This window comes from Pan paniscus, chromosome 14 (genome assembly GCF_029289425.2).
Source record: "Pan paniscus chromosome 14, NHGRI_mPanPan1-v2.0_pri, whole genome shotgun sequence".
Taxonomy (NCBI): domain Eukaryota; kingdom Metazoa; phylum Chordata; class Mammalia; order Primates; family Hominidae; genus Pan; species Pan paniscus.
Genome location: NC_073263.2, coordinates 110514719 through 110542417, shown reverse-complemented (window position 1 = coordinate 110542417; position 27699 = coordinate 110514719). Strand labels below are relative to the sequence as shown.

Here is a 27699-nt window from a genome sequence, read left to right as displayed (position 1 = left end):
GTCTGTAAGTACCTGTGAGAGGACCTGCCTTACTTGGTGTACCAGTTGCTAGATGAAAGAAGGGAAAAGAAGTGTCCTTTTATTTAAAAAACAAAACAAAACAAAACAAATAACAAAAAACACAGTTAAGTTGAAAAGGTAAAAGCAAAATGATATATTTTCATGTTTAAGTTATAAAAATCAAAGAATTCTGAGTCCATGAGTCCATATTCCTTTCTTGACACCTCAGGGAGAAATGAGAGCTCAGACGAGTGGATTTTGGATTACAAATTTAAAAATCACAAGGAAAACAATGCATGTGGTGGTTAAGGGTCAAAAGGAATGTTTGTTGTGTTACTTATATCTGAATGTAGGTGGTTTTTAAGCCTAAGTGTCCTTTCCTATAAAATAATGATGACAGTACCTACTTTGAGAATCACTGCAAAATTAAAATGTGAAATAATGAACATAAATCACTAGGATCACGCTTAGCCAATCAGACAGTTGGCAACGTTTTGTGGCAAAGTGTTTAGTTTCTGCCTTTGCCATACTCAAATTATTTTGCCTGCCCAGGTGCAAAATGCGGGTGACATAATATATATCTGTAATGCTTTCCATTTAAAAAAATCCCTACATTAGGTAATAAATGAACAGGGAAGCAGGAAGAACTGTCAGGAAAAGGAGATACAATTATGCAATGCAAAAGGGGCCCTGTAATGTTGGGATGAAATTAGAGATAGCAAGAGAAATCCATGATTCTTAATACAGAGTTACAGATCTATACACCTATATGTTATCTATACTTACATCTTAAATGTTCAAATTCCAAAAGGTCCTAAAAGCAATCATACACCAGTAGCAATGAGCTCACCCAGCCTCCAGATCTTGGAGTTTCTGAATACCATTCTTTTCTAAGATAAATCAAGGCTTCCTGAACAAATGTCTGATTCTACATTTGAGGCAAGGTAAATGATTCTGGAACATTTTTGGAAGGCCAGAATGTAAGGCAGTGTTAAAAAAAAAAAGTCAAGAGACTATGTCAAAAAGAAATAGGAGCTAGCTTGAAGGGGTTCTTACTGGTCAAGTCTTAAACAATTTTAGCATCAGTATAATCATAGTAATTAATCATTATTCATTGAATAACATAAGAATCCATGAGTGTACACTCATAAATAAATAATTAATAAAGAAGTGGGAATTATTATAGTAGAATGCCACTGTTTATTGAAAGATGGGGTAAGAAAATCAAAATTTTGCAATCATGAGAAATAATTGATTTAGGCAAGAATCATGAATGCATGTAAAACTAATGGGTAAAAGTTTGATGAGGAACGAATATTTACATAGTTTCAAAGTACTTTCTCACAAATTACTCATTAACAACAAAGGGAAAACAGCAAGCTTCATGTTAGAAGAAGCTGAAGAGCACTGCCTTATCACAGTGCTCATGGTGAACCTGTTTCAAACCGTGACTGCCTCCGAATGTGATGTGCCGAGAAGGATACCCCACTACCTCTTGGGACTCCTGGCCAAAAATTCATAACCTGCTTCTAATATAAAGAAATAGCAAATAAACTCAAACAGAGCGATTTCTATGAATTAACTGGCATTAAAAAAAGTCATGAAAGAGAGAGAAAAGCTGAAGAACTGTCTCAGATTTAAAGGAAAAATGATAACTAAATGCAATCAATGATCCTGAATTAGGAGAAAATGACCATAAAAGACTAATATTAGTGGGACAATCGGTAAAACTTTATATGAATTCTGGATTAGATATGAGTAGTACATCCCTGTTGAATATTCTGATAATTTACTGAAGTTATGTAAGATAATGTCCCATCTCAGGGTGGGCACCAAAGTATTTAGACAAGAAGAGGCAAGCAACTTACTTTCAAACGATTCAGAAAGTAAACACACACACACACACACACACACACACACACACACACACACAGGACAAAGGAAGGAAAGAGGAGAACAAAAGATGGAAAGAGATAGAAAGAAAGATAGCAAGAGGGTAAAAGAAAGGTAATGAAAAAATGAATCTGGGAAGAGGATACCTGGGAGTACTTTATAATGATTTCGTCACTTTAAGTTTAAAACCACTTCAAAATAAAAAGTTAAATGATAAATACATAATAGTATAGCCAACTTAAATAAATAATTATTATTTATATTTATAGCAGGTCTATGTATAAGTGAACCCACAGATAAGCAATGCAACATTTTATTCTTATAATTGAGAAAATGCCTCTAATAAAACTGAAAACATTACTGAGAAGGTAGGTAGTACAAAAAAAAATTTAAAAAGAAAAATAAAAAAGATTTAAAAAACTGAAAACATGAGACATAAATATGGTCCAAAATATGTAACTGACCCAGTTTTGTATTTTCCCTGAATCATGTGGTCAGGCTGCATGAAGATATAGCAAGATCCATGTCATCCTATGGGCACAGGGAGATGCCATCATGCTTTGGGCCCTAACGGGAGAGCCCTGACCACAGCTGAGCACATGGCAGGAGACAGCAAGTTCCTCCAGGACTTTTAAGAGAACTCTACTATCCATTTGCCTCTTAAAACCGAGCAAAGGAACTCCTGGTGAAGAGGCATATTTCTCTCACTGGGATTACAAGGAGTCACTGACCACAAACCATTTTCTTCATGTCACTCTATATAAATACTGAGAGCGGAAGTGTCCCTCACTGGGATCTACAAGCATTGTACAAGGTCTTTCTACCTGTAAAGTGGGATAACCTAACTTATAAGCAAGTGTACAGAGACGCACAGCAAAAAAAAAAAAAAAAAAAAAAAAAAGACTCAATAATTATTAACATAATTGACAGTAAATCCTAAATTTTCCTAAATCCTAAAATTTTCTATTCCTGTGAGCAGAATTAAAAGTCTGGAGTTCGGCTTTTTTTTTTTTTTTTTTTTTTCTGCCTCCTTTTGAGTGAAGTAGACTTTACTTCTAATCTTAGGCACTAATGAGTGTATTTGCTGTGTGTCTCTATGAGCTGTCTCCAAGCTCCCTGACTGTACCTGGTTAGTGGTCTCAGAGACTCAGCTCTGCTTGTGCACATTCTACAACAGACCTCACCATCTTCCTCAACTGGGAGCTTTTTGATGCTACGAAAATTGAATTAGATACTAAAAGCAAAGTACCTGCAAATAAAAATTATTATTTATGAATTACACTTGCTTTTAATAAATATGTACAAGCATCAAAGTATTTCACAGATTCATAAAACATGACGGCAACCACAAATATTTTGCTTTTATGATAGAGTGAGTGAGCAATCATGGCTCCTGAGCCAAACATGGCCCACTGCCGGTTTTTGTAAATAAAATTTTATCAGAATACAGTCACATCCATTTGTATTGTCTACAGCTGTTTTTCACATTATAACAGCAGAGGTGAGTAACTGCGACAAGGACCTTACGGTGCACAAGGTCTAAAATATTTATTCTCTAGCCCTTTACAAAAAAGAAAATCTGACACCTCCTGTATAAATACAAAAGGGTACATCGTAAATTCTGTCCTTTTGCTCAGAAGCACCTTCCTCCTAAAGAATAAAAAAAAGACTGAATTGTTTTTTCCTGGAACTTTTTTTTGTACCAATTTACATAAAAGAATGATTTTAAAATACAGGGACTCTATTAAGATAAGCAGACTAGCCATCATATTTTCATTCTAAATATATACACACACACACACACACATATCCTATTAACATGAAATACAAAAGTAAAAAAAGCATTGTGTAAACTTTTAAATACATGCTATATATTAGATCTCCATAAAAGATAGAGAAGTGCATTATAAATAAAAGTGCAAATAATAGCACACTAAAAGGAAGATTTTCCAATGATAATAAGACCAATTCTTTTCCGTCTTCATAATGTTATTCTTTTTTTTTTTGTTAGTTTTAGCTAAGAGAACTCACAATAAACATAAGTTCTGAGAAGCAAGCAGAATAATCTTCAGTGAAAAACAGTGTATTACAGCTATGCTGCTGTAATTTGAGGCAAATATGTTTCTCAAACCAGAAGTGATATAGATTTCTTATTTTCAATGCTAGAGCATTCAACTATTTCACGAAAAAGCCATCCTGTGCTTCTTTTAAAGATGAATGACGATTTCATTTATAGCAACTTAAAGCATACAAGATGCAATGTTTTAATTCACTATAAAGGTTATTGGAAAAATGTGAATCACTGCAGAACTGCTGTTAAGAAAATAATTACTGGAGGCAGAATTATGTATATATGTATGAATATACATTGAATTATCACATATATACATTTTGTATACAGTCTTGTATATAGTGTAGAATTATAGTAGATATATGCATATAAAGTATTAATGCTCATTAAGTAGAAGGGTCCTATACATTTAAACTTACTTGTGTATACATATATATACTCCTTCTATTTCTTCTCCTCCTACATAGTGAGCATGAATATTTTATAACTGAAAGTACATAAGAATAAAATACCACCCTTAGTTGTGCTCCAGAGTCATCTTAAGTAATGAAATTCTCCCTGTTGTGGCTTAAATAACGTTGGAAGCCATACTCATCTTCATTAGTCTTCACAGAAAAGCTTTTCTATATTCCACCCACTAAAGTAGTAAAGGTATTTTACATTTCTATCTGCTAAAAGCTTAGTTAAATTATGGTTTCCATTGGACTCCAAATTACATTGTAGCCAACATATAGTGCAGCAAGACCCATTTCTTATTAGTCTGGGCATTAGAATGCAAAAGGCATTTCAATTATGCTTTAGCTGGTAGCATATTTTCTAGGAAAATATTCAGAGATAAAGAAATAACGGATGCATGGCATTTTAACCAGTGTAGGGCAGGAAAAAAAATCAACTTACTTTTCATTACAAATAGAAGATTCTGTGAAAGGGAGTCTTTATTTTTTTCAATCGCCCCAACAACATCATACATTACCTAGAATAAAAGAAAGCAGCATAATTACTAATGATTCAACATGACTGTGAAAATAAATTCCTTTAAAGGATAACTTGACCCAGCTGAAGTTTTAAAATATTCATAAAAGAAGTGTCTTCAGGTCTTACAGTTCACGTTACATGCAAGTTCCAAGCTATAATCTGCCTGTTCTCATTCTGTACATTAAACAAGGGAACCCTCTTCTGTTCTATTTTGTGAAGGTCTCCTTTGATCACCAAGTTTAAGAGCAAATAGTGACGGTTCACATTCATGTAGTCTCCTTTATTCTTAAGGACTCTAACTTGCTCAGAAAACTCACTAAACCAAGTAAACATACTTGCGAAACTTTTGGAATGAAGTGTGATTTCAGTTTGAGAAATTTAATAGTCTCCTAATTTAAAAAGTTCTGCTTGAATACTTAAAGAATTAGTACTCTTAAGTCTTTACGATTAAGAACACATAGGAAACAATTAATTCTGGATTTCTAAAGGGCAATCTTCTTCACCATAGGTGATTTATGAATCAATTAGAAGGATGTTATAATTTTATCAGCCTACTAGTAGAGGCTGAGAAACTTGATCTTTGAAGACTGAAATAGTTTGTTGTCTCTCTTAGTGTCAACTAAGTGTGAAATCTCAGTGGTCATGGGAAGCTGATCAGCCACACATTCTTTAAAAGGCTTACCTTTGAAAATATACCTTGGGGCACAGACCACGGTCAGTGTGTCATAGTCTGTTCTCTGCCCAGTGTGGACCGGTAGTGGATAAGGGGAGACACAAAACCAGTGAGGCCTCTTTACTCCTGAGCAAGAGTGAGCAACAACCAAGAAAGGGGGTGAGCATCCGCCATGAGGGAGGGCGAGCATCCAGCATGAGGGAGGGCGAGGATCCGCCATGAGGGAGGGCGAGCACCCGCCATGAGAGAGGGCGAGCACCCGCCATGAGAGAGGGCGAGCATCCGCCATGAGGGAGGGCGAGGATCCGCCATGAGGGCGAGCATCCAGCATGAGGGAGGGCGAGCACCCGCCATGAGAGAGGGCGAGCATCCGCCATGAGGGAGGGCGAGGATCCACCATGAGGGCGAGCATCCAGCATGAGGGAGGGCGAGCACCCGCCATGAGAGAGGGCGAGCATCCGCCATGAGGGAGGGCGAGGATCCGCCATGAGGGCGAGCATCCAGCATGAGGGAGGGCGAGGATCCGCCATGAGGGCGAGCATCCAGCATGAGGGAGGGCGAGGATCCGCCATGAGGGAGGGCGAGGATCCGCCGTGAGGGAGGGCGAGGATCCGCCGTGAGGGAGGGCGAGCATCCGCCGTGAGGGAGGGCGAGCATCCGCCGTGAGGGAGGGCGAGCATCCGCCGTGAGGGAGGGCGAGCATCCGCCATGAGGGAGGGCGAGCATCCGCCGTGAGGGAGAATTTGCCTCCTCGCCTGAGGGAGAGTGTGCCTCGCCCATGCGGGAGTATAAGAGTTATGCCTGTGGACATTTGAGTGTCACCCATGAGGTAGTATGGATGGCTAACCTGAGTTCTTTGGGAATTTTGTCTAGAGAGCCCAGAGAGGACTGGATTCTTTGCAGTGAATGGATATTAGAGACAGCAGAAGAAACTATGAAGAAAGGGCTGTGCAGACTGTGGAAGGACCTGGAAAAGGTGGGTGATCCCTGATGCAACTTCCTTTCTATAGGCTTTTATATTTGCATCTGCCACAATGGGTGCCTGATTATCTCCACCTTTCCCATAAAGGCTGAGTTTTTATTCTTTGCTGTTACAAGGTCCTAAATAAAACAGAAGTAATAAGGCATCCCACACATTCCCAGGTTTTCCAATAAATTTGGGTCAGAAGATCAGTTGAGCTGGGGGACAATGCCAAAATCTTAAACTACTTTCAGGTACAAGTAAACCATTACCTAATTATCCAGTTTGCACTTGTGCCACCACATGGCTTAGTGATACTGAAATGTGAGCTACATAGGATGTGACACACCATACGTTGTTAAATGTGAACAATTTATACAATCTAGAGCAATGGTTCTCAATCATAGCCTCCAGGGGACACTTGGTCGTTTCTGGAGACATTTTTCCTGTCACAACTGGGGGTGATAGTTGGGCAGAGATGTTGCTACACATCCGTGTGTGCACAGAGAAGCTCCCACAGCGTGGAGTTATCTGGCTATAAATGTTCATAGTGCTGAGGTCAAGAAACCTCCATCTAGAGGCTTGGCTTCCCTATGCCTTCCTGAGTTAGGAGCAGCAGTGCCCAGCAAAACCATGGAGAAGTCAACACATCTTCAAAGCCACCTGGAGCTATGTGGAATTAGGCAAGTCATTCAATGTTCCAGTGCTGCAGTTTCTTACTTGGTAAAATGAGAGTAAAAATGCATTACCACACTGTTAATATTGTGATGTAATATACATGAAAGTTCTTAGGGCCGAGTGCGGTGGCTCACGCTTGTAATCCCAGCACTTTGGGAGGCCAAGGTGGACAGATCACGAGGTCAGGAGTTTGAGACCAGCCTGACCAATACAGTGAAACCCCATCTCTACTAAAAATACAAAAATTAGCTGGGTGTGGTGACAGACGCCTGTAATCCCAGGTACTTGGGAGGCTGAGGCAGGAGAATTGCTTGAACCTGGGAGGCGGAAGCTGCAGTGAGCTGAGATCCTGCCATTGCTTTGTAGACCAAAAACAAGTTATTTGAAGTATAAGCGGTTACAAATAGTGTGGGTAATCTCTACAAAGTCCTACTGTGTTGTGCTCTTACCCAACCATGCTCACATGACTTTAGTAGTTATTCCAATTCACTTCTAGAAAATTAATGGAAGTTGAGATAATTTCTTCTGGCATACTATATAACAGGTATGATCATCAAATTCTGTGAGTATCAGTGATTCGTTTTTCACTTTATTCCTAGCTTCCTCAAATGTCATTTCAGTTACATCAAAAAGGACTATGAATTTACTAAAGATCTCATCCAAATGCCTCCAATCATATCCTTCTCCACGACTTTGAGTATTTCTGGTGCAAATATTTGGAAGTACCCTACCTCCAAGATATTCAAATCCTGACTCTCATCTCTAATAGCCTATTAACGTTATTCTCTTCCACTTTCTAAACATGCTTTTCATTCCCACTGGCATCTCCCCTCCTTCAATTCATCCATAGTTTCTAAAGCAACGGCCTATTTTGACTTCTTTCAGGTCTCAAGAAAACCTGAAACTTAGGGCTTAGCATTTAAGTAGCAAAAGCCACTGATAAGCTGCCACCATTTTTTTTTCATCATAGTCAGTCATTCCTAATTGTAGTGAATGACATGGCCAATCATTGGATCTGACTGTAATTCGGTATCATTTGCATCTGCCACAAATTCATTCTGACATCTCAGATGGACCCTGTCTGGCTGCTAAGAAGTTCCCCAATTCACCTCTTGATAATGCCACATTACAATCCTCACAGTAACTGTTAGAAATCTTTTTGCCTCTTTTCAAGCTTCCAGCCCCAGCCCAGATTGGCTCATTCTCAGAAGATGGCCATATTTCTTACTTAAAAATTCAATACTCTCTCACTTGAAATCTCTGAATCATTCATTCGTCCTTCTCTCCTTCCTCATGTTCACTGCTGCACGTTATGTAGATTAGAAACCACGGTGCCATCTGGGATCCCCTCCCCCAGGATGGCTCCCTGTCATCTGCCAATGGCTGCAGCTTTCCCCTCATTTTCCCTTCAATCCCTGCTTTTTTATATTTACTACCTTCACACTAGTAAAAACCATCACTTATTATTTTGACAGACAAATAGTCAAAAAGGCTAAGTACTGGCCTTTTTACATCCTCACTTTAATGCAACACTGCTATTTGATGCATATATTAAACTGAGAATGTCATTTCTCCTGTTCAGAACCTCTGACCCTGTCATATAGAGTCCTCCTCTATATAGCCACAATCTACAATTCTAGCTTAGTCTCTGCATGGAAATCCGATGATTTCAAATGAAACACACACGCACACACATGCACACACACGCACAACTGGACCATCAGAGTTTCATTAAATACATTTCTTGCCTATCTTTGTTCATGCTATGGGCTTGTTTTTTGATGGTGCTTCCAAACTTCCCTGGTAAAACTGCTACCAAGTGTCCTCAGGGCGATGACTACGCATTTCTCAGTTCTGTCTCTGCAGCAGCCAGCACAATGCCTTGTCTATTGGATGCAATCAATAATCATTTAGTGAAATGGATAGCAAGTTTTGGTTATACTGTAACTAAATATAGCATAACATTGTGCTGTCATTTTTATTTAATATAATGCTAACTAATCTTTCATCAGCACAAGATAATGTTCTTTGGAAAGTTCTCATACATGGCACCTGGTTTACGTGGATATCTAGAGAAAATGCTGAAGGTTTTCCATTCAAACTAAAGTAAAAAAACTCCATTTGGAGACTTCAATTCACTGTTACCTGGGAAAATGCATTTAACATCCACATACAACGACAAACATTTGCTGATGGCAGTTTGATTTTTGTAGGAAGCATAGTGTTTAGTAACTCTTTTTTTATTGCTAAAAGGACATTTGTATGAAGTTAATGAATTGTGAAGCAGGTGAGCTTAATTATTTTTGCGATATTAGACAAGCTCTTTACATTCTTTGAGTCTTTCTTAATGTGTTAAATAATATTACCTAAGGGCCCTCCAACTTTAAAAGCCTTTGACCCTATCCATAAGATATAGATGACCAGTACTGACAGGATTTGAGTTGACAGATGAACACAAGTATTAGAGACTATGCAAATAGCTTATACATTTTTTCATAATAGTGCAAACAATTGATAACATGTTACATAAAATTGGCATTCGTGGATTGTTAACACATGGTTGCAAACAGTGTTTTGTTGTTGTTGTTGTTGTTGCTGTCTTTTCCTGGTGCTAAATTTGGAATCAAGTATTCCCTCCGGGACATCTTGCAAATTTTTGTGAAGAGAAATGACATGGAGACCATCTGAACTGTAAGGATTCACAATAGCACATTGTGTGATTGAGTACTGGATCAACCAATGTTTCTAGGTATTTCTAGTGGACACAGCCAAGTAATTTAAATACACAACATAAACATGCACACACAAGCATGCACAAATACTTTTCTTTTCCATTTAAAGATAAAATACTACTCGATTCCAAATTAGGTCTTTTAACTGTGATACTTTCCTTGATCAGTGAAGTTTCATATTGGCCTTGTCAAAGGCAATTTGAGGGCCCAGCCCAGTGGCTCATGCCTGTAATCTCAACACTTTTGGAGGCCGAGGCAGGTGGATCACTTGAGGTCAAGAGTTCGAGATCAGCCTGGTCAACATGGCAAAACCTGTCTCTATTAAAAATACAAAAACTAGCCAGGTGTGGTGGTATACGCCTGCAATCCCAGCTACTCGGGAGGCTGAGGCAGGAGAATCGCTTGAACCCAGGAGGTGGAGATTGCAGTGAGCCGAGATCACGCCACCACTGCACTCCAGCCTGGGCAACGGAGTGACACTCTAGTCTCGGAAAAAAAAAAAAAAAAGGCAATTTGAAAATCGAAATAAATGATGTCCATTTATGCCCTTTATTGTGTCTACATGTATCCTGTTTCTATTACCATTAAATATTTTTAAAGTTTTAATTTTGAAATAAGTTTAGATTTGTATACAGTTGTAAGAAATGATACAGATAAATCTTGTGTACTCTTTACTTAATTTCTTTCAATAGTAACATCCTGCAAAACTATCACAACCAGGATATTGACATTAATGCAGTGAAAATATAGAATATTTACATCACCACACGGATCCCGCATGTTGCCAATTTATAAACAATTTCACTTCCCCAAAATCAGTTGAGTCCCTTTGTGTGGTTCTATTTCTGTGTCCTTATTCCGTTCCATTAACCTATGTGTAACATGCTTTAAGGATGTTAAATGGAGAAGGTGAATTCCTCCCACTTCATTCTTCTTTATAAACATTGTTTTAGCTATTCTATCTTCTTTACCTTTCAATGTAAATTTTAGAATGGTATCATCTATAACTTTATATCTACAAAAATTTTACTGGGATTTGGATAGGAATGCATTAGCCTATATGTCAATCTGGGGAGAACTGATTACTATGATGATTACTATTAAATTGACACTATATTGTCTTCAAATGTATAAACATGAAATGTCTTTCTTTTTATCTAGATCTTTAATTTATTTTATCAGCATTTTGTGGTTTTCGCCACACAAGTTCCCTACATATTTTGTTAGATTTACACCTAAGTATTGCATTTTTATGAGCAATTGTAAATGTAATTGTATGGTTGACTTCAATGCCCATTGCTAGTATACAGAAATACAATTGATTTTTTGAATGTTTATCTTGTGTCTTGTGACCTTGCTAAACTCACTTATTAGTTCTTTGAGTCTTTCCTTTCTTTTTTTATGGTAGATTTCTTGGGATTTTACACAAAGGCAATTAAATAAGCACAGGTTTATTTCCTCCTTTCCAATCTGTTTGCCTTTTATGTCCTTTCTTGCTTTATTACACTTGCTAGAACTTCCAGCAGCCTATGTTAAGAGAGGTGAGAGCAGACATCCTTGTCTTGTTTCTGATCATAGAAGTAAAACATCCAGATTTCACCCTTAAATATAATATTGGCTGTAGGATTTTTGTAGAAACTCTTTATCAAGTTCAGGTTATCTTTTCCATTCCTACTTGTCTGGGAGTTGATTTTTATCATGACTGGATGTTAAGTTTTATCAAATGCTTCTTCTTCATCCTGTGATATAATCATGTATTTTTTCTTCTTTGACCTGTTGATGTGATTGATTACCTTGATAGATTTTGAGATATTGAATCAGCTGTGCATCCCCAGAAAAAGAAAACAAAAACCAAAACCGTTCTTTTTATATATTGCTAAGTTCTATCTGCTAATATATTAAACATATTTTTTCACCTATATTCATGAGGGATGTTTTTTGTTTTTAATTTTCTCTCTCTCTCTCTCTCTCTCTGTGTGTGTGTGTGTGTGTGTGTGTGCTACTGTCTGTGTGGTTTTGGTGTTAGGATAATACTTGCTTTATCAAATGAATTAGAGAGTATTCTTTTCTATTTTCTAGAAAAGACTGTGTAAAGTTGGCTTTAATTTTCCTTAAAACATTTGGTAGAATTCTCCAGTGAAACAATCTGGAATAGGAAGCTTTTTTGAGAGACTTTAAATTACAAATTCATTTCTTAAAAGTTATGGGGCTATTCAAATTGTCTGTTTCACATTGGGTGAATTGAAGTAGCTTGTGTTTTTTGAGGAATTGATCCATTCATCGAAGTCATAGAATTTATGTGTGAGAGCTGTTTGTAATATTCCCTTTGTATCTTTTTGATGTCTACAGGGCCTATAATGATTTTCCTTGTTTTATTACTGATATTGGCTATTTATGTATTTTCTATTTTCTCTTTGTCACTCATATTACAGGTTTATAATTTTTATTGGTGTTTTCAAAGAACCAGCTCTTTGTTTCATTGATTTTCTCCTTTTTTTCTAATTCCATTGATTTCTGCTTTTTTGTCATCGGTTTCTATTTGCTTACTGTGGTTTATTTTGCTCCTACGTTCCTGAGATGGGAGCTTAGATTATTGGCTTGAGATTTTCCCTATTTTCTAACGTACGCATTTAGTGATATACATTTCTCATTCAATACTATTTTAGCTGTGCCACACAAGTTTGACATGTTGTACTTTCATTTTCATTAGGTTCAGCATATTATTTTTAATTCTGTCAAGATTTCCCCTTTTATCCATGGATTATTTGGAAGGGCACTGTTAAGTTTCCAAGTATACAGAGATTTGGCTGTTTTCTTCCCGTTATTGATTTCTGGGTTGATTCCATTGTGGTAGGCAAACCTACTCTGTATAATTTCAATTCTTTTGAGTTTGCTTAGTTTTGCTTTACGGCCGAGCAGATAGTCCATCTGGACACATGTCCCATGGGTACTCGAAAAGAATATGAATTCTGCTTTCGCTGGTGGATGTGTTTATAAATATTGACTAGATCCTATTGGTGATGGTGTTGTTCAGTTCTCCTGCACCCTTGCCGATTGCCTATGTCATTGTTTTACCAATTGTTGAGAGGAGGGTGTTGAAGTCTCCAGCATCACTTTCTGTCTAGCTGGCTCCTTCCAGCACTTGGCAAGAGAAGGAAGGCACAGCCTCACTACTGCCTTGTCAGAGTAGATGTCTAGGTTCCTACCCAGCCTCCTCTGATATGCAAGAAGAATGAATCCTCATTATTTCTGGGTGAAGATAAAGGCTCTACCTCTCCATTAAGCCTCCAGTCATTCTTCCCTGGCTGTGGGATGAGCAGTGGAATGGGCTGAAACACTTCTTTACTGCTTCCTACATAGCCTTCATAAATTGGGTAGTGGGGTATTATCTCTGCACAGTGCTGGAAGTCCTAACCCCCTACCAAGCCTCCTTTGATATCATCACAGTGGCAGGGAGCTAGGAGAAAAATATCCATTTAGAATCTTAGCACAGTACTAAGATCCTAAATAAACCTATGCATTGAAAAATTGTGCACACTAAAAGGAAAACTGTAATTTCAATAAATATAACTAAAAAGATTCTTTAAAATTTTGATTTAAAAAATATAACAAATTTGATTCTAAAAAAAAAGTATAATCTGGACTAAGACAGCCCGAATGTTTTCTTTTTGTCTTAAATGAATACAAAAGCTTTGTATTCATCAGGGTTCTCCAAATGAATAGAACCAGTAGTATAGTATAATATATATAGTCTGAGTTATTGGCTCACATAATTATGGGGGCTGAGAAGTCCCACAATCTGCCATCTGCAAGCTGGAGACCCAGGAAAGTCGACACGGTAGTTCGAAAGCCTGACAGCCAGAGAGCCAATAGTGTAGATTCCAGTCTAAGTCAGAGGGCCTGAAATCCAGGAGCACCAAGGGCAGGAGATTGATATTGTAGCTCAAGCAGTCAAGCAGAGAGATTTCAACCTTCCTCTCTTTTGCACTATTCAGGCCCTCAAGGGATTGGGTGGTGCCCACCCACCCACTTGAAGCTGGGGAGGGCAACAGCTTAATCAGTCTACTGATCAAATGCTAATCTCTTCCCAAAACACCTCAAAGACACCCTCAGAAATGATGTTCAAGCAGCCATCTGGGCATCCCATGGCCCAGTGAAACCGACACATAAGTTAATCATCACAACCTGGGAGTTAATTCTGAAGAAAAGATGGAAATGGAAAAAAAATATCTAACTTGATGATCGATCATGTTGGATCCCTGATAAATCCTCACTGTCTACAGAAATATGTACATTTTGCCTAATTAAATCCTTCGCTTTACAGCATTTTCCCATTTTCCCCATTGTACTCTCTACTTTCCTCTACCCTACTCACAGATTCCTCCCTTGCCATCACTGCTGCCTTTCCTTTCAATAAACTCCTTTCCAGCTTCTCCAGCAACCAAGGCCAACTCTGCCTTTCTAGGCCCAAGTCTCTGAGAGGCATCAAGCTGTTGTCAAAAGTGCATTGGCCTTGCTCAGTGACATACCTTCTGGAGTCCAGCTTCAACAAGCCCCAGGGCCTGGACAACCAGGGCAAGTTACTGAGTTTCCAAGGCTTCTCATCTACAACACATAGGCAGTAATGCTGACCTCTCTCTCTAGCTCTTTCTTCCTATCTCTCCCATTCTTTCTCTCTCTCTGTGTGTCTCTCGGTGGCTTTGGAGATAAATAAAAAGGCTTGTTCCTACCTACCTTTGCATAGTTTTTACTATAGTTTTCTCATGAATATCCCTAATTGATGTTTCTAATGCTCACCTGTACCTTCTTCTTTGCCGTTTTCCAGAGTTTTATACATGACTTACTTGAGAAGGACTCATGGCATTACCCAGGTAATCTGTCTTGAGGCTGCTAAATAGGCTGCCTCCCAATAAAAAGCTTCTCATTCTAGACCCATAATTGTCTCAGGTGAAATTCATTGATTGACAACTTATGAAGGAAATGCTTCCTAAGAAAAGAAGTCTCCCTAGAAAGGAGAGCCCATTAAACTCATCGGCATCTATACGCAGCACCTGGACTTCACTGAGGGCCGCCGCCTCCAGCTCCAGGAAGGGGCAATAACTTTGCATAGAGAAGAAACAAAGAAAAGCTGCACAACAGTGCAGACAAGGCCAGTGGCCTCCCGGGCAATTCAAAGGAAAGTGAGCCTCAGAGCCTAGTGAGATGGAAGCATTTCTAGGAAAGAAAAAGCACTAAGGAGAAACTCAGCCTGTATTAGAATTCACCTAGAGCTTTTTGATTCTGGAGTGTCAGGTCTGCTGACACACAAAGGTCTGCTCTCTGCTGTGCCACTGGGGAGAGCAGGTTGGTGCTGCTGGAGCAGCAGAGAGAAGATTTTAGGTTGAAGGCTCTCCAGGGTCACTCAGGGCAGCTGCTTGGCTCAGGGCCTTGCTCATCTTTTTTGGTTTATTATTTGTGGGATGAAAGGAGAAAAGCATGAAAGTAGCCAAAGATAGAGGCTGGGTTTATGCCTTCCTTTTCCCCACTCTCTTTACATAACTGATCTTCAGGCTTTATGTATTTATTTTTCCTTCTCAAGATTGGAAGACAGGATTCATGCAGTACATGGCAGCGTCTCTCATGCATGTAATAGAGAAATTTATATTCATGCGACTCAATATGGATCTTTAAGGAAATTGTCATGTATTCAAAATTTCCTTTGGAATGATTCTGTTCAATAAAATAACTCAAAAGAAAACTTAGCATTTTGCTTATGCTGCGGCAGTTAGCGATCCTCATTTAAATGCTCCAGTGTGGATGCCAAATGAGGGGTGCAATATAAACTTGAGAGCAGTGACAGTATGCGGCTTTTTTGGAAGTACTTGCTGTAACACTCCAGCACTGCAATAAATACAATTAAAAGATAAATTATGTCATCTATATATGAAAAAAGGGGTATAAAACTTTCACCATGTCTGTGACTCAAAATTCATCAAGACACTGAGTTTCCTGGCTCCACAAAGAGAACAAAAGTTACAAAATGCCAAACCACATGGATTTTCTTCCTAACTGAAGGGTGTCAGGCTCATGCTTGGCTAATCACCAAGGAAACTGAAATCCAAAGGCAAGAGAGCGCCACAGAAATAGCTCTATCCACCAACACTGGATTTTAATTCCCTGAACTGAAAGCAAGAGCAATTGGCTTACTTCACCTTGTTAAAGAAGGTCCAGGGGTTGGCTGGAGCTGGGGAATAGTGAGTTCTTTATGTCTGCAGCCTCATTTCTCGCTGTGCCTTGTACCGAGTGAGAGAATAATGCAGAACTGTGAAATGTGAGCACCTACTATGTGGCTAATAATTTTAGTGTCTGTCAAAATGTGCTTTCCAGATTCCCTAAAGGGGAATGTCCTCTGCTGTTTAATAAAAATGCAAATGCTTTCAACTTCACCCCAGACCTCTTTAGTCATTATTTATTGGAGAGAAATCCAGGAAGCTGCATTTTAAACTTGCTCCCCAGTTAAGCTGGATGCACGTTACATATGAGAATCACAGCTCCAGCTACTAGGAGCTTAGGATGCTCTGTTAACTCAGTCCTTCTATGTGGTGCTGGCAGGCGAGAAAGGAGCAAGGGAGCAGGGTTTGCAGGAAGTAACTGTACACAGTGCATTTTATTTTATTTAATTACTTTTTTTGAAGCAGAGTCTCACTTTGTCACCCAGGCTGGAGTGCAGTGGCATGATCTCTGCTCACTGCAACCTCTGCCTCCCAGGTTCAGGCGATTCTCCTGCCTCAGCCTCCTGAGTAGCTGGGATTGCAGGCATACACCACCACGCCTGGCTAATTTTTGTATTTTTAGTAGAAACAGGGTTTTGCCATGTTGGCCAGGCTGAACTTGAACTCCTGACTCCAAGTGATTCATCTGCTTCAGCCTCCCAAAGTGTTGGGATTACAGGAATAAGCCACCATGCCCGGCCTACAGTGCATTTTAAATAAAGAAACACAGTCCTTCTGAGAACAGCCATTAGAGCAGATATTGACATATTTTTAAATTGCTGATAAGTTTAAGATGAGAATGGACTATAAGTATACTCAAGGCTAAGCTATTTTCTTAGGGGAGTTAGCATTTTTTGAAAAGTTCTTGTAGAGGGAAAAAAAACTTTCAAATACTTTCATCTAAGAGGGTAGCAATAAAGTGCAGTATTTTTCAAAAATCCCTGGTTATTGTGGTACCCTATATATGCCATATATGGTGTTGGAATTTTGGAGAAAATGATATAAAAATGAGAGCGTGGTAAAGTAGAAGGAACAATAGACCAAGGGTTAAGAAGAAGGGATTCTCAATCTATTATAGTTTCTGCTTCTCAACCTATAGAAACACTCAAGGGCCATGTGCTGGGATAATTAATTGTGGGAACATGATAGTCAGCTTCTCTGAACCACAGTTTCTTATCTATTTAATTGAGTTTTGATCTCTGGCCACTTCACACTAAATTTTAATGATTTTATTGATTAGCATAATCCATCAACAAAACTATTATTTTAGGGGGCTAGGAATGGCTTATATGTAAATTTAGTAAATGGGCATCTATTTAGATTTTCAGATTGCCTTTGATATGGCTAATATCAAAGGTTATGAAAATATCATCCTTGGATTGAGGAGGTTATCAGGGTTAAAAGACTAAATTTTTAATAAGCCAAGGAAAACAGCAGGGGCTAACCTTTTAAAAATATTTTGTAAAATATGTTACATGTTGCATTCGTCTGTTTTCACACAGCTGTAAAGAACTATCTGAGACTGAGTAATTTATAAAGGAAGAGGCTTAATTGCCTCACAGTTCAGCATGGCTAGGGAGGCCTCAGGGAACTTACAATCATGGCGGAAGGCAAACGGGAAGCAAGATGCCTTCTTCACAAGGCGGCAGGAAGGAGAAGTGCTGAGCGAAGGGGAAAGAGCTCCTTATAAAACCATCAGATCTTGTTAGAACTCACTGTCACAAGACCAGCACAGGGCAAACCACCCCCGTGATTCAATCACCTCCACCTGGTCTCTCCTTTGGGGATTATGGAGATTACAATTCAAGATGAGATTTGGGTGGGGACATAAAGCCTAAGCATATCATATACATTTATAAAATTTGGAATGTACTAAAAGTAACAAAATTAAAAATTATCTCTAATTCCTTTTTCCAAGGGTAGCCAGCCTTAACTTATATGTCTGTATCTATCAACTCTAACTTTGTCTAGGTATGCACTTTCAAGAGACCTGGACTCTGCCACAAATTGTGCTTTGTGATGTCTTTTTTCTTCAAGGTACGCCCATTTGCTCTCGAATGAATCTGTGCCCTTTTCTGCCCTAAGATGCATTGAGGCAGTGGGGTTCTCAGCCTGGCCTTCCAGATAGGGCTACAACCCTAAAAGCACTGCAGAAAATGACAAGGCAGGAGGAGGGTCCAAGTTTTGGTAATTATCTTCCTCTCCTACAAGGGCTGAATTTCCTCCCTGATTCCATTTTTGTCTTGCAGCCCACTTTTCATAGCCCAATTCTTCCAGAGTAGTGGCCTTGTAGAAACATGTGGCTTCCACCTCCTGCCCTCAGCTCCTGGGGTCCAGAGGTAACTTCTCCTCCCATGATCCTTTAACCTTAGGTAATGCAGCTACTTTCTGCTGTGGATAACCTCTAGATCACTTCAGCATCCCTTGTCTGTCTGCTTAACTTTTCCTGGGGAATCTATTCCCTGTAATCATTTTCTGCTCTTTGAAAATTTAGTACAGTTTATTCCTGAGATGAAATCCTGATGGACCTCAATAATTTTCCATTTTCTTGTTTTGTCTACTCTGTCTTGTTGCTGACAGCTGAGAAACTCCTTCCTGCTATGTAGCTCAGGAAAAGACAGGGATAGATGCTGCACAGCACTGTTTAAGACTCCTAAAGAAAGATAATGGAGCTCTTGAAGGTATAAAGGAAAGCAAAGAGAATAATGTGGGACGACGAAGTCTGACAGATCGAGGCAAAGGGATGAGAATCGTCCACTGTAGGAGAACTGTATGTGAAAGGAGAAGCCGTCTGAGCTGGAAAATGAGTATTGTGTACAGAGCCTAATGGGTCTCAGCATGCTTGTCAGTGGTGCACTGCCTCACAGGCTACAGAACAGAGAGACGAGAGGAAACGGAGCCCTGGGCAAAGGGTGAAAACATGGATGTTGCCACTCTTCAACTCCCTGTAGTTCAGTAAGTGCACACACCAATGCCTCTGAATAGCAAAACCATGGTGTTATGTCCCTAGGTGGGCCTTTAGGGGCATTGTGTAGAGATTCACTACTTAGTTCTCTTATAAATACGCCTTAATTTTCCTTCCCTATTACTCTTACCTAGCTAAGATTATCCATAATTTACATGTAAATTAGAGAATTATATGTAATTCTCTGCATTAAAATTAGAGACTTTTCTGAAGCTTGCACAGGCTACCTTGTTAGGTATGCTAAGGTCAAATCAAATGCTAATTACAGTATCTCACATATATCTTCAATATATTTCTGATATTGAAATCTACATTTCCATGTAGTTAAAGTGCTAAAAGTTAAAGTTCCTCTAACAAAGCTACCCTCAGGTTAGACATGTAGGAATATCCAAGACTACAGCATGGCTAATATGCATGTGTGTCTGTCAGTAGTGGTATTTGATTTATGTGTGTGCCTGCCCATCTATCTAGCTCTCTACTGTATTTACTTCATACACTAAAGTCTACATCTATCAATCTATTGATCTTGCGCTCAATTTGAGTACACAATAGTGATTGCTTTATTGCTTTAATAACATCCAAATGTGGACATAAGTGTGTTTCCACGGTTTCTTCCTTTGTCCTCTAAGTCAAGAGAAGGGAGCCTTCATGGGAACCTTCTTACACCTTTGCCTTGTCTCACTGGCTAGGAAGATACTGTGCACTGGCCTTTGGCCCTGGGAAGAAGCACAAAGGATGGGGATATGTGCGACGATGTGGGAGGGATAATGGCTTCTGCTGCAGCGGCCTGAGCTCTTCTGAGCCAGCACATGAAAACAAAGACCACACCACAGATGGAGGTTTTGATAGCGAAGGATATGGTGGTAGGGCTTCATCTGGTACACAAGCCAGAGCTGTGTTAAATCCTGCCAAGAGACACATGGGAAGTTGGAAATCATGGAGTCCAGTAGAGAGGGTCTATGTGGAATCAACCCCAAAACCAGGGTCGAGGGGGAGCAGCCAGCCAAAGATGAGCATCACCCACACCTGGGAAAGTCGGTCCCTCTAAGACGCCCAGAAAAGCACCTGAGTGAGTGTTAGCTTTGCACACGTGAAGCACAGTGTGCAGGAAACCACAGTGAAACAATGCACATCAGTAGAGGCAAAGCATGGCATGAAAAGGAAGAAAAAGGCACTTTCTAGGCCACCGTACAATGTCTAGGCAGTATCTGAGGCATGAGGAGACTTCACTTTCCATTAAATCTGTTGTTTTGACGATTACAGTTCTTAGTTACTGAATTGGGTCTGTGAGTGCCAAGTAAAGCAAATAAATGACATTGTATGACTAGACAGAGACCAGAAATATCACTGGAGCTGCCCAAATTTTTATCTGGTTACAAGGAAAAAACTAATCTTGCCAAATATATTTTAAAAAGCAATATAAGCCCAAAATATTAAGGAGTCTCAATTACATCTTCTGAATTGTGTCTGTTCTACTACCAGGTAGGTGAAAAACAAAAATGTGAAAATAATTTGGAAGTTCTGGTTCTGAAGAGAGAAAGCAAAATTTATTCTTCAACTATGAGAAATAAGCTTGGGGACAGAAATGTTTAAAAGGTATCATTTATGCCCAATTGGTAAGTAGAGCATCCATCAGTGCCAATAGTTTAGGTCTATTATTAACAAATCAAATCAAAGTAATCACATTTAATTTTGAAGAGAGTTATCAGAGAAACAAAAAAACTAAATGAATTAGAGGCAGTTAATATTCCTTTAAGTAAAAATATTCATTCACTAGCAGTTTGGGAGGCCAAGGCGGGTGGATCACCTGAGATCAGGAGTTTGAGACGAACCTGGCCAATATGGTGAAACCCCATCCCTATTAAAACTACAAAAATCAGCCGGGTGTGGTGGTGGGCGCCTGTGGTTCCAGCTACTCAGGAGGCTGAGGCTGAAGAATCGCTTGAATCTGGGAGGCAGAGGTTTCAGTGAGCCGAGATCGCGCCGTTGCACTCCAGCCTGGGCAACAATGAGACTTCATCTCAAAAATCAAATCAAAACAAAATTCGTTCATTCCTTTATTCTTTAATGATAATTAGTACTCATTCCATCAATTAGTGTTGAGGGACTACTGAAGTAGTCCAGAGAACAAGGAGGGTGATGTGAACCAGGGTACTGAGATAAGAAGTGGAGTATTTGGATTGAGAGTTAAATAAGAAAGACAGTAGCTTGTACTTGGTAATTAATTGGGTGTCTGGTTTTGCCATTAATTGAAAGGGGGGACAAATACAAAAAATCAGTTTTATTTATTTTCTTTTTTACTTTTTTGAGGTGAGTTGAGAGAGAAAGAGTGGGAGTGGGAGATGGGTAGGGAGTTTAGTTGACTTTGCTTCTGTTGAATTTAAGATGCTATACTAATAGAGATATTAAAAAGTCAATATGCAGCCCACAGCAGAAATAGAGTGGAAATCTGGGAATCATCGTGTATATGCAACTAAATCTTGAGAGTCGATAAGCTCCCTGCTCTGAGAAACATCATCAATATTCACAAAATGAAAGTAAATTCATACATCCATCAAATTTATAATCCCTTTCTCATGTTATTTATATGATGCAAAAGATAATCCTTAGGAAATAAGTGGTTGGAATTAAATTTTTAATTAAACCACTTTTCTGGTGTTGGAAGTGGTGATAATTTAAAATGCAAAGTTTTGAGATAAACCCTTGAATTCAATATATCACAGAATACATGTGAAGATTGGATTTTAGCAAAATAAATAAGTGATCATTTGCAGCAAATATAAATGTGTCCAATTATTTTCCCTGCCTGGTTTTAGCTTTCTATCTGAGGTTTGCTGAAAAGAGTCTCAATTTCTTCTGTAGTGGTAAACTGATGTCTGTATATCATCAATATTTATAAGCAAGAGCTTCTATTCTTTTACTTTCCCATTAAGTGATTCTATCCGCTAGTTTTTTTTTTTTTTTGCTTTCCTTCTGATTCACTTTAAATTGATGAATACTAATTAACAAAGAAGGTTATTAGGAACCTATAGTAATGTTGTTAAGAGTCCCATCTAGGTACCTAGAAATCTGTATATGGATAGTCCCTTGAAATTGACACAGCTGAAATTTATGAATGTGCCTCATTGATTCCTTTATGAAAAAATATACCAACTAGCCATAAACTATCAATATTCTGAAAAATCTAAAGTTTTATAACTTTCTGTCAGCTCATGAAATAAAAGAATATATTAAATATGTGAAGAAGCAGAAGATTCTCTAAATGAGGTATTACATTTTGTCTTAACAAAACCTAGGTAAGAAAAGGTGGATCATGCCTCCCACACAATACTGCCAAAGGGGAAATTCGTGTCAGCAGTGGAACACCAGGAGCCTAGTAGAGCTACTTTTTATTTTTCAAAACGCCTGCTCAAGAGGTGAACAAATACAGATGTAAATTAACTTCTTTCTGTGCAGGTCAAAATACCTTTGTCAAATAGCTTTTAAGAGTATCAGTTTGGCTTAGACCAGACTGATTTGATTGTTATGTCTGGGGATTCTGCCTGGAGAAAAGGAGAGAAACAAATGAAAACTGCCCTGTTGATTAGTTCATGTTTTTTGTTTTTTAATTTAAAAGTTCAATCTCAGAGTCTTCTTGGGTACAATGTGTCCCCCACAAATCTCCAGGGAGGTAAAGGACACGTTATGAAAGGTGTTCCTGACACAGGTGGAACTGAGAAGCTCAACAGACAGAGATCCCGCAAGCATGTTATATAAAAATGTTTAAGGTGGGAGGCCGAGGAGAGTGGATCACCTGAGGTCAGGAGTTCAAGACCATGGTGAAACCCTGTCTCTAATAAAAATACAAAAAATTAGCTGGGCATGATGGTGGACGCCTATAATCCCAGCTACTTGGGAAGCTGAGGCAGGAGAATCACTTGAACCTGGGAGGCGGAGGTTGCAGTGAGCCGAGATTGTGTCTTTGCACTGCAGCCTGGGCAACAAGAGCAAAACTCCATCTCAAAAAAAAAAAGAAAAAAAGAAAAGAAAAAATGTTTAAAGGCAAAGAGGTTGGCTTTCATCACTAGATCATCTAGAATCGACTGCAGCATCAATGAGACAAAGATCTCTACTCGGGGACCTGCATAACAGCATAAATCTAAACAATAGGAACATTTCAAACTTAGTTTATTCAAAGATAGAGATACGCTATTTTTAAACAGAAGAAAAAAATCTACGTATTTTACAGACGGGCTACAAATCAGTGACTTCATTCTTTTCCTCACGTCATTTCCATCAACAACGTTTTAGTGATATGATTCCCGTAAAGGCCTGTGGAAATCAGTGACATGAACAGTAATGATCAGGGCCTACGTGTCTGAGATTACAATTTTATCTGTAGGGTTGTGGTTTAGAGCTACAACGAAGGAATCCTGACAAATACAATCAAAATCCACCACAGAAAGATGTATTTGCAAGCACACTAGATAAGGTGGCTGTAAGTTTTTATGCCATCATAAAATTACAACTCAAAGTATGTATATAAATTGTAGAGAATGTTTTAATTTTATAAGGGGAAATCATATGGAAAGGATCTTTTAAAATGTGCAGTAACATTTCACACATCTGTATGCCTGATTAAAGTATTAGTTATAAAACGAAATGGCAAAGAATATATATATTTTTTACAAAATTCCCTTCAAAGGGAGCTACTCATCAGAAAGCATCCCAAATATTCTGTGAAAAACAAAATGTTACATTAACATAAACTAAAACATTTTGTTTTCTGTTTTCTCTTTTAATATTGTAGTTGAGAAATAACTCAATTTTCTGTATTTAATACTATATTTAGAGAATTTAATGTTATATTATACTATATTTTTATATATTTTTTATATTATATGTTTATATATTTAATTTAATACTATAGTTAGAGAAATATCTCAATTTTCTGCACATATCTTCCACTGAAGTCTTTCAAGTGTCATAAGAAGGGCCAGAAAATACTGTAATATAATGGGAGTGGTTGTACCTTCCTATCATCTACTAAAGTGATACCAGTAACCACATGTATATAAAAATACACATTCTAACATGACTTTCAAAATATTACTTTATATAATGTGAGCACTTTTATAAGATAAAAGAATTGACTCTGTTTTTCTTAAACAAGTCAAGGACACTTTACCACTTACTTTATTTGAGCAACTCAATGGGGCCACCAATATTCTCCTCTGAATATATGGCAAAAGTTGACTCGATAACCCCTGCAATATTTTCTGGTCTTCAATATCTGTGACTGATGAGTTCAAAATGTTACGAAGTACTGTTGTATTCCTGCACTGAAGACCTTCAGCCATTGTTGGGGAAATAGATGACTCACATACTTGAAAAAATGAGTAAAAAGGATTGGACCTGCATTTATTGCTTGTCCTGTACTTAAGCTTCAGGACAAATTTATGAGGTTCATAATTATATTTTCTTTAATGATAAATATCATGGTGTGGCAACTGAGGGTCCTTATCCTCCTCAAAGGCACAGAGTAATGGAGCTGGAAATCAAACCCTGGCCAGCTGGGCCCCAGGCAGGGATCCTGCCCTTTCCACCCTCCTTCCACTATGCCACATGAATTCTATGAGTACAGACAATAAACACATTAGGAATGTCACCCCACGATGTGGTGAAGAGAGAAAAGCACAGTGAACTTGGGGAAAACAAGACACAGTGTTGTCACTGCTAGCCTGTAGTGGCTTGCATAGTGTACCCTAAAATTCACGTCCACCCAGATCAACAGAATATGACCTTATTTGGCAATAGGGTCTTTGTAGATGAAATCAGCTACATTAAGATGCGGTCCGGCTGGATTAAATCTTTGTGAGAAGAGGAGATAACACACAGAGGGACAGGGCCACGTGATGGAGGCACAGATTGGGGTGATAGGTTTGCAAGCCAGGAACTGGGGTCTGTAAGGCAGGAATGCCAATGGCTGGCTACCACCACAAGCTGGGAGAGAGGCTTGGAACAGCCTCTCCCTCAGAGTCTCCAGAAGTAACCAACCCTGCCAACACTTGACTTTGAACTTCTATCCTCCAGCACTGTGAAAAAATAAATCTGTTGTTTTAAGCCACCCAGTCTACGGTACTTGGTTTTGGCAGGCCTAGGAAATTAATATGCAGCTGTACAATCTTTGATGAATCACTGAACTTCACCAAGGCTTATTTACCTGGAAAACGGAAATAGTAATATTTACATCCAAGAATGTGGTGACAATGTCACAGAAGTACTTTGTAAACTGGAAAATGTCATGCAAGCTTCAGGAATCATTATTGAGTAGGGCAAAATGAGATCAAGGAAATTTAGATCAGGCCAAGAACTTGATCTGAGGGAAGATGGATAAGATTTGGAAAGACAAAGAAAAGGGATGTTCCAGGTAAGGAAAACCACGTGCAAAAACCTGGGTTAGAGAAGTGTAGGAATCACTTAAAAACGAATCAAATGTGGCAAGGAAATTCTACAATGTTATCTGATAAAACTACTACTCTTATCATCTGTCAAGATGAACCAATAAATACTTTATGGTTTCCTAGGATGGCTGCAACAAATAACAAGTTAGGTGGCTCAAAACAAGAGAAAAGTGTTCCCTCTCACCACTGGAGGCCAGCACTCTGGAATCTGGCCAGCCCACCCACACCACCAGAGGCTCAATGGGTGGATCCTTCCTGCCTCTTCCAACTTCTGGGAGTTCCAGGTGTTCCTTGGCTCCTGGCTGCTTCAATACCTCCCCCCGTGGTCACATGGCCTCCTTCTTTTCTCTCAAATCTCTCTCTGCCTAACTTTTAGAGTAGGTTCTGGACGTAGAGACCACCCAGATAAGCCAGAATCATCTCCTCATCTCAAGATCTGTAACTTAATTATATAAATGAAGACCCTTTTTCCAAATAAGATAATATTCACAGTCTCCATGAATAGGGGCCTGGAAATATTTTCGGAGGGCTCCCGTTCAGCCCATTATAATGCATAAGCATTTGTGGGGAGAAGGAGCTGAAACAGGGATGCATCATCTTAGGTGTAAGAACACATCACCAATTTGTTGCCTATAAACCATTCAGGCCAATCACAATGGGATGCTTATCTGAGATCCGAAGAGATTCACTTCATGCTAATATAAATTTTCATAAAAAACAACTTTCAGACAAAGATCCTATGAGCAGATAACAAACAAGGCTCATATAGGTAGGTGTCATATATTGTATAACTATTACTTTTGACCTACATTTTCATTAATGCAATTTTTATTACTTAATGTTGTTTTACTATCTCCTAATCTATTTGCTCATCTCACATCAAAATTTAGGAACTTAAAAATACTATTTCTTACTAGAGTTAGTTTAGAATCATCTTAATGGAAATTTAACTTTCCTAAGAGCCAATGTCTTTCACCAAACCATAATTCTTTCTTCTTTCAAGATTCTTAATTTTAATAGCCAATAAAATTAGACACATTCTGAATTTAATGCTTGTCCATCATGTAAATCATCAGACTTTTAAGAGCAGCCCCTATAAGTGATAATCCCATATATGATTTAATATTTGCTAAAACAAATATCTAGCCAAAAAACCCTACAAGCCTTCTTTAATTCAGATTCATGCTCATTAATGAGACTGTGTTAATATTTCATGTACAGCCTCTTCCCATTTACTTTAAAATATTTCTGTAATGGTGATTGGAAAATATATTGTGCTCCTGTGAGTAATGAAAAATTCAAATGTGTTTAGAAAAGATCTTCAGCTATAATTTAAATAATGTTGCTTAAACATTTCTAAAAGCACCTCAGAGCCTCTGTTCCAAACAAGACTCTGAAGCGTGGCCAGTCTTCCTGGTCAGAGCTTTCAGGATAGGTGAGTCCCTCCAGGTGGGGCTGGATGCCAATATCATCCAGGAGTAATAATTATCCTTCCTATGAAACGTAATGAATTTCCAGTAAAAAGACCAGGTAATCCCATCGTGGAGGAGCAAGTAGTGATGAAGGAGATACGTTCTACTCCATCAGTCTGGCCAAAACAGTGGCAACAAAGCCAAGAACCCCAGGGCCATTGAGCTCTCGCTTGGGGCCAACTTTACTATCAGAGAGCTATTTAGCAATGTTCCTCCTATTGTCCAAACTAGACCTTGCATGTTGATTTCAAATCAGTTAACTTTTTCTACGTGTCTTGATTTATAAAATTCAGAATGTGTTGCTGCTTTTTTTGAAACTGCAATAGCTCAAAATTTAAGTGTATGTGTCTACATTTGATTATTCAAATGGCATATGGCTTGACATATTGCCACAAATTACATATAATCTATACTGAACATGTGAATGAGTCCTCAGGGAGTCTTTTGGCTAAGACTCATTAGTATATCTCAGTACAATAAAAGATTTTTATAAAACCACAAAACTGACTCCCATGAGAAAAATCTTGCTTAAAAAATAAAGGTGATTTAACAGGAACATTCATGTTTCCACAGGGGTTTAGGCTG

At 38.6% G+C, this 27699-nt stretch overlaps 1 protein-coding gene across 1 annotated transcript in view; it reads right to left on the bottom strand.

The window, feature by feature from the left end:
• MYO16 (myosin XVI) overlaps window positions 1-27699 on the bottom strand; it is a 585697-nt gene that overhangs the window by 155763 nt on the left and 402235 nt on the right. Inside the window, exon 24 of the mRNA XM_024925327.4 lies at window positions 4862-4937. Coding sequence (XP_024781095.2) covers window positions 4862-4937 — 76 coding nt within the window. The remainder of the gene's footprint in view (window positions 1-4861; window positions 4938-27699) is intronic.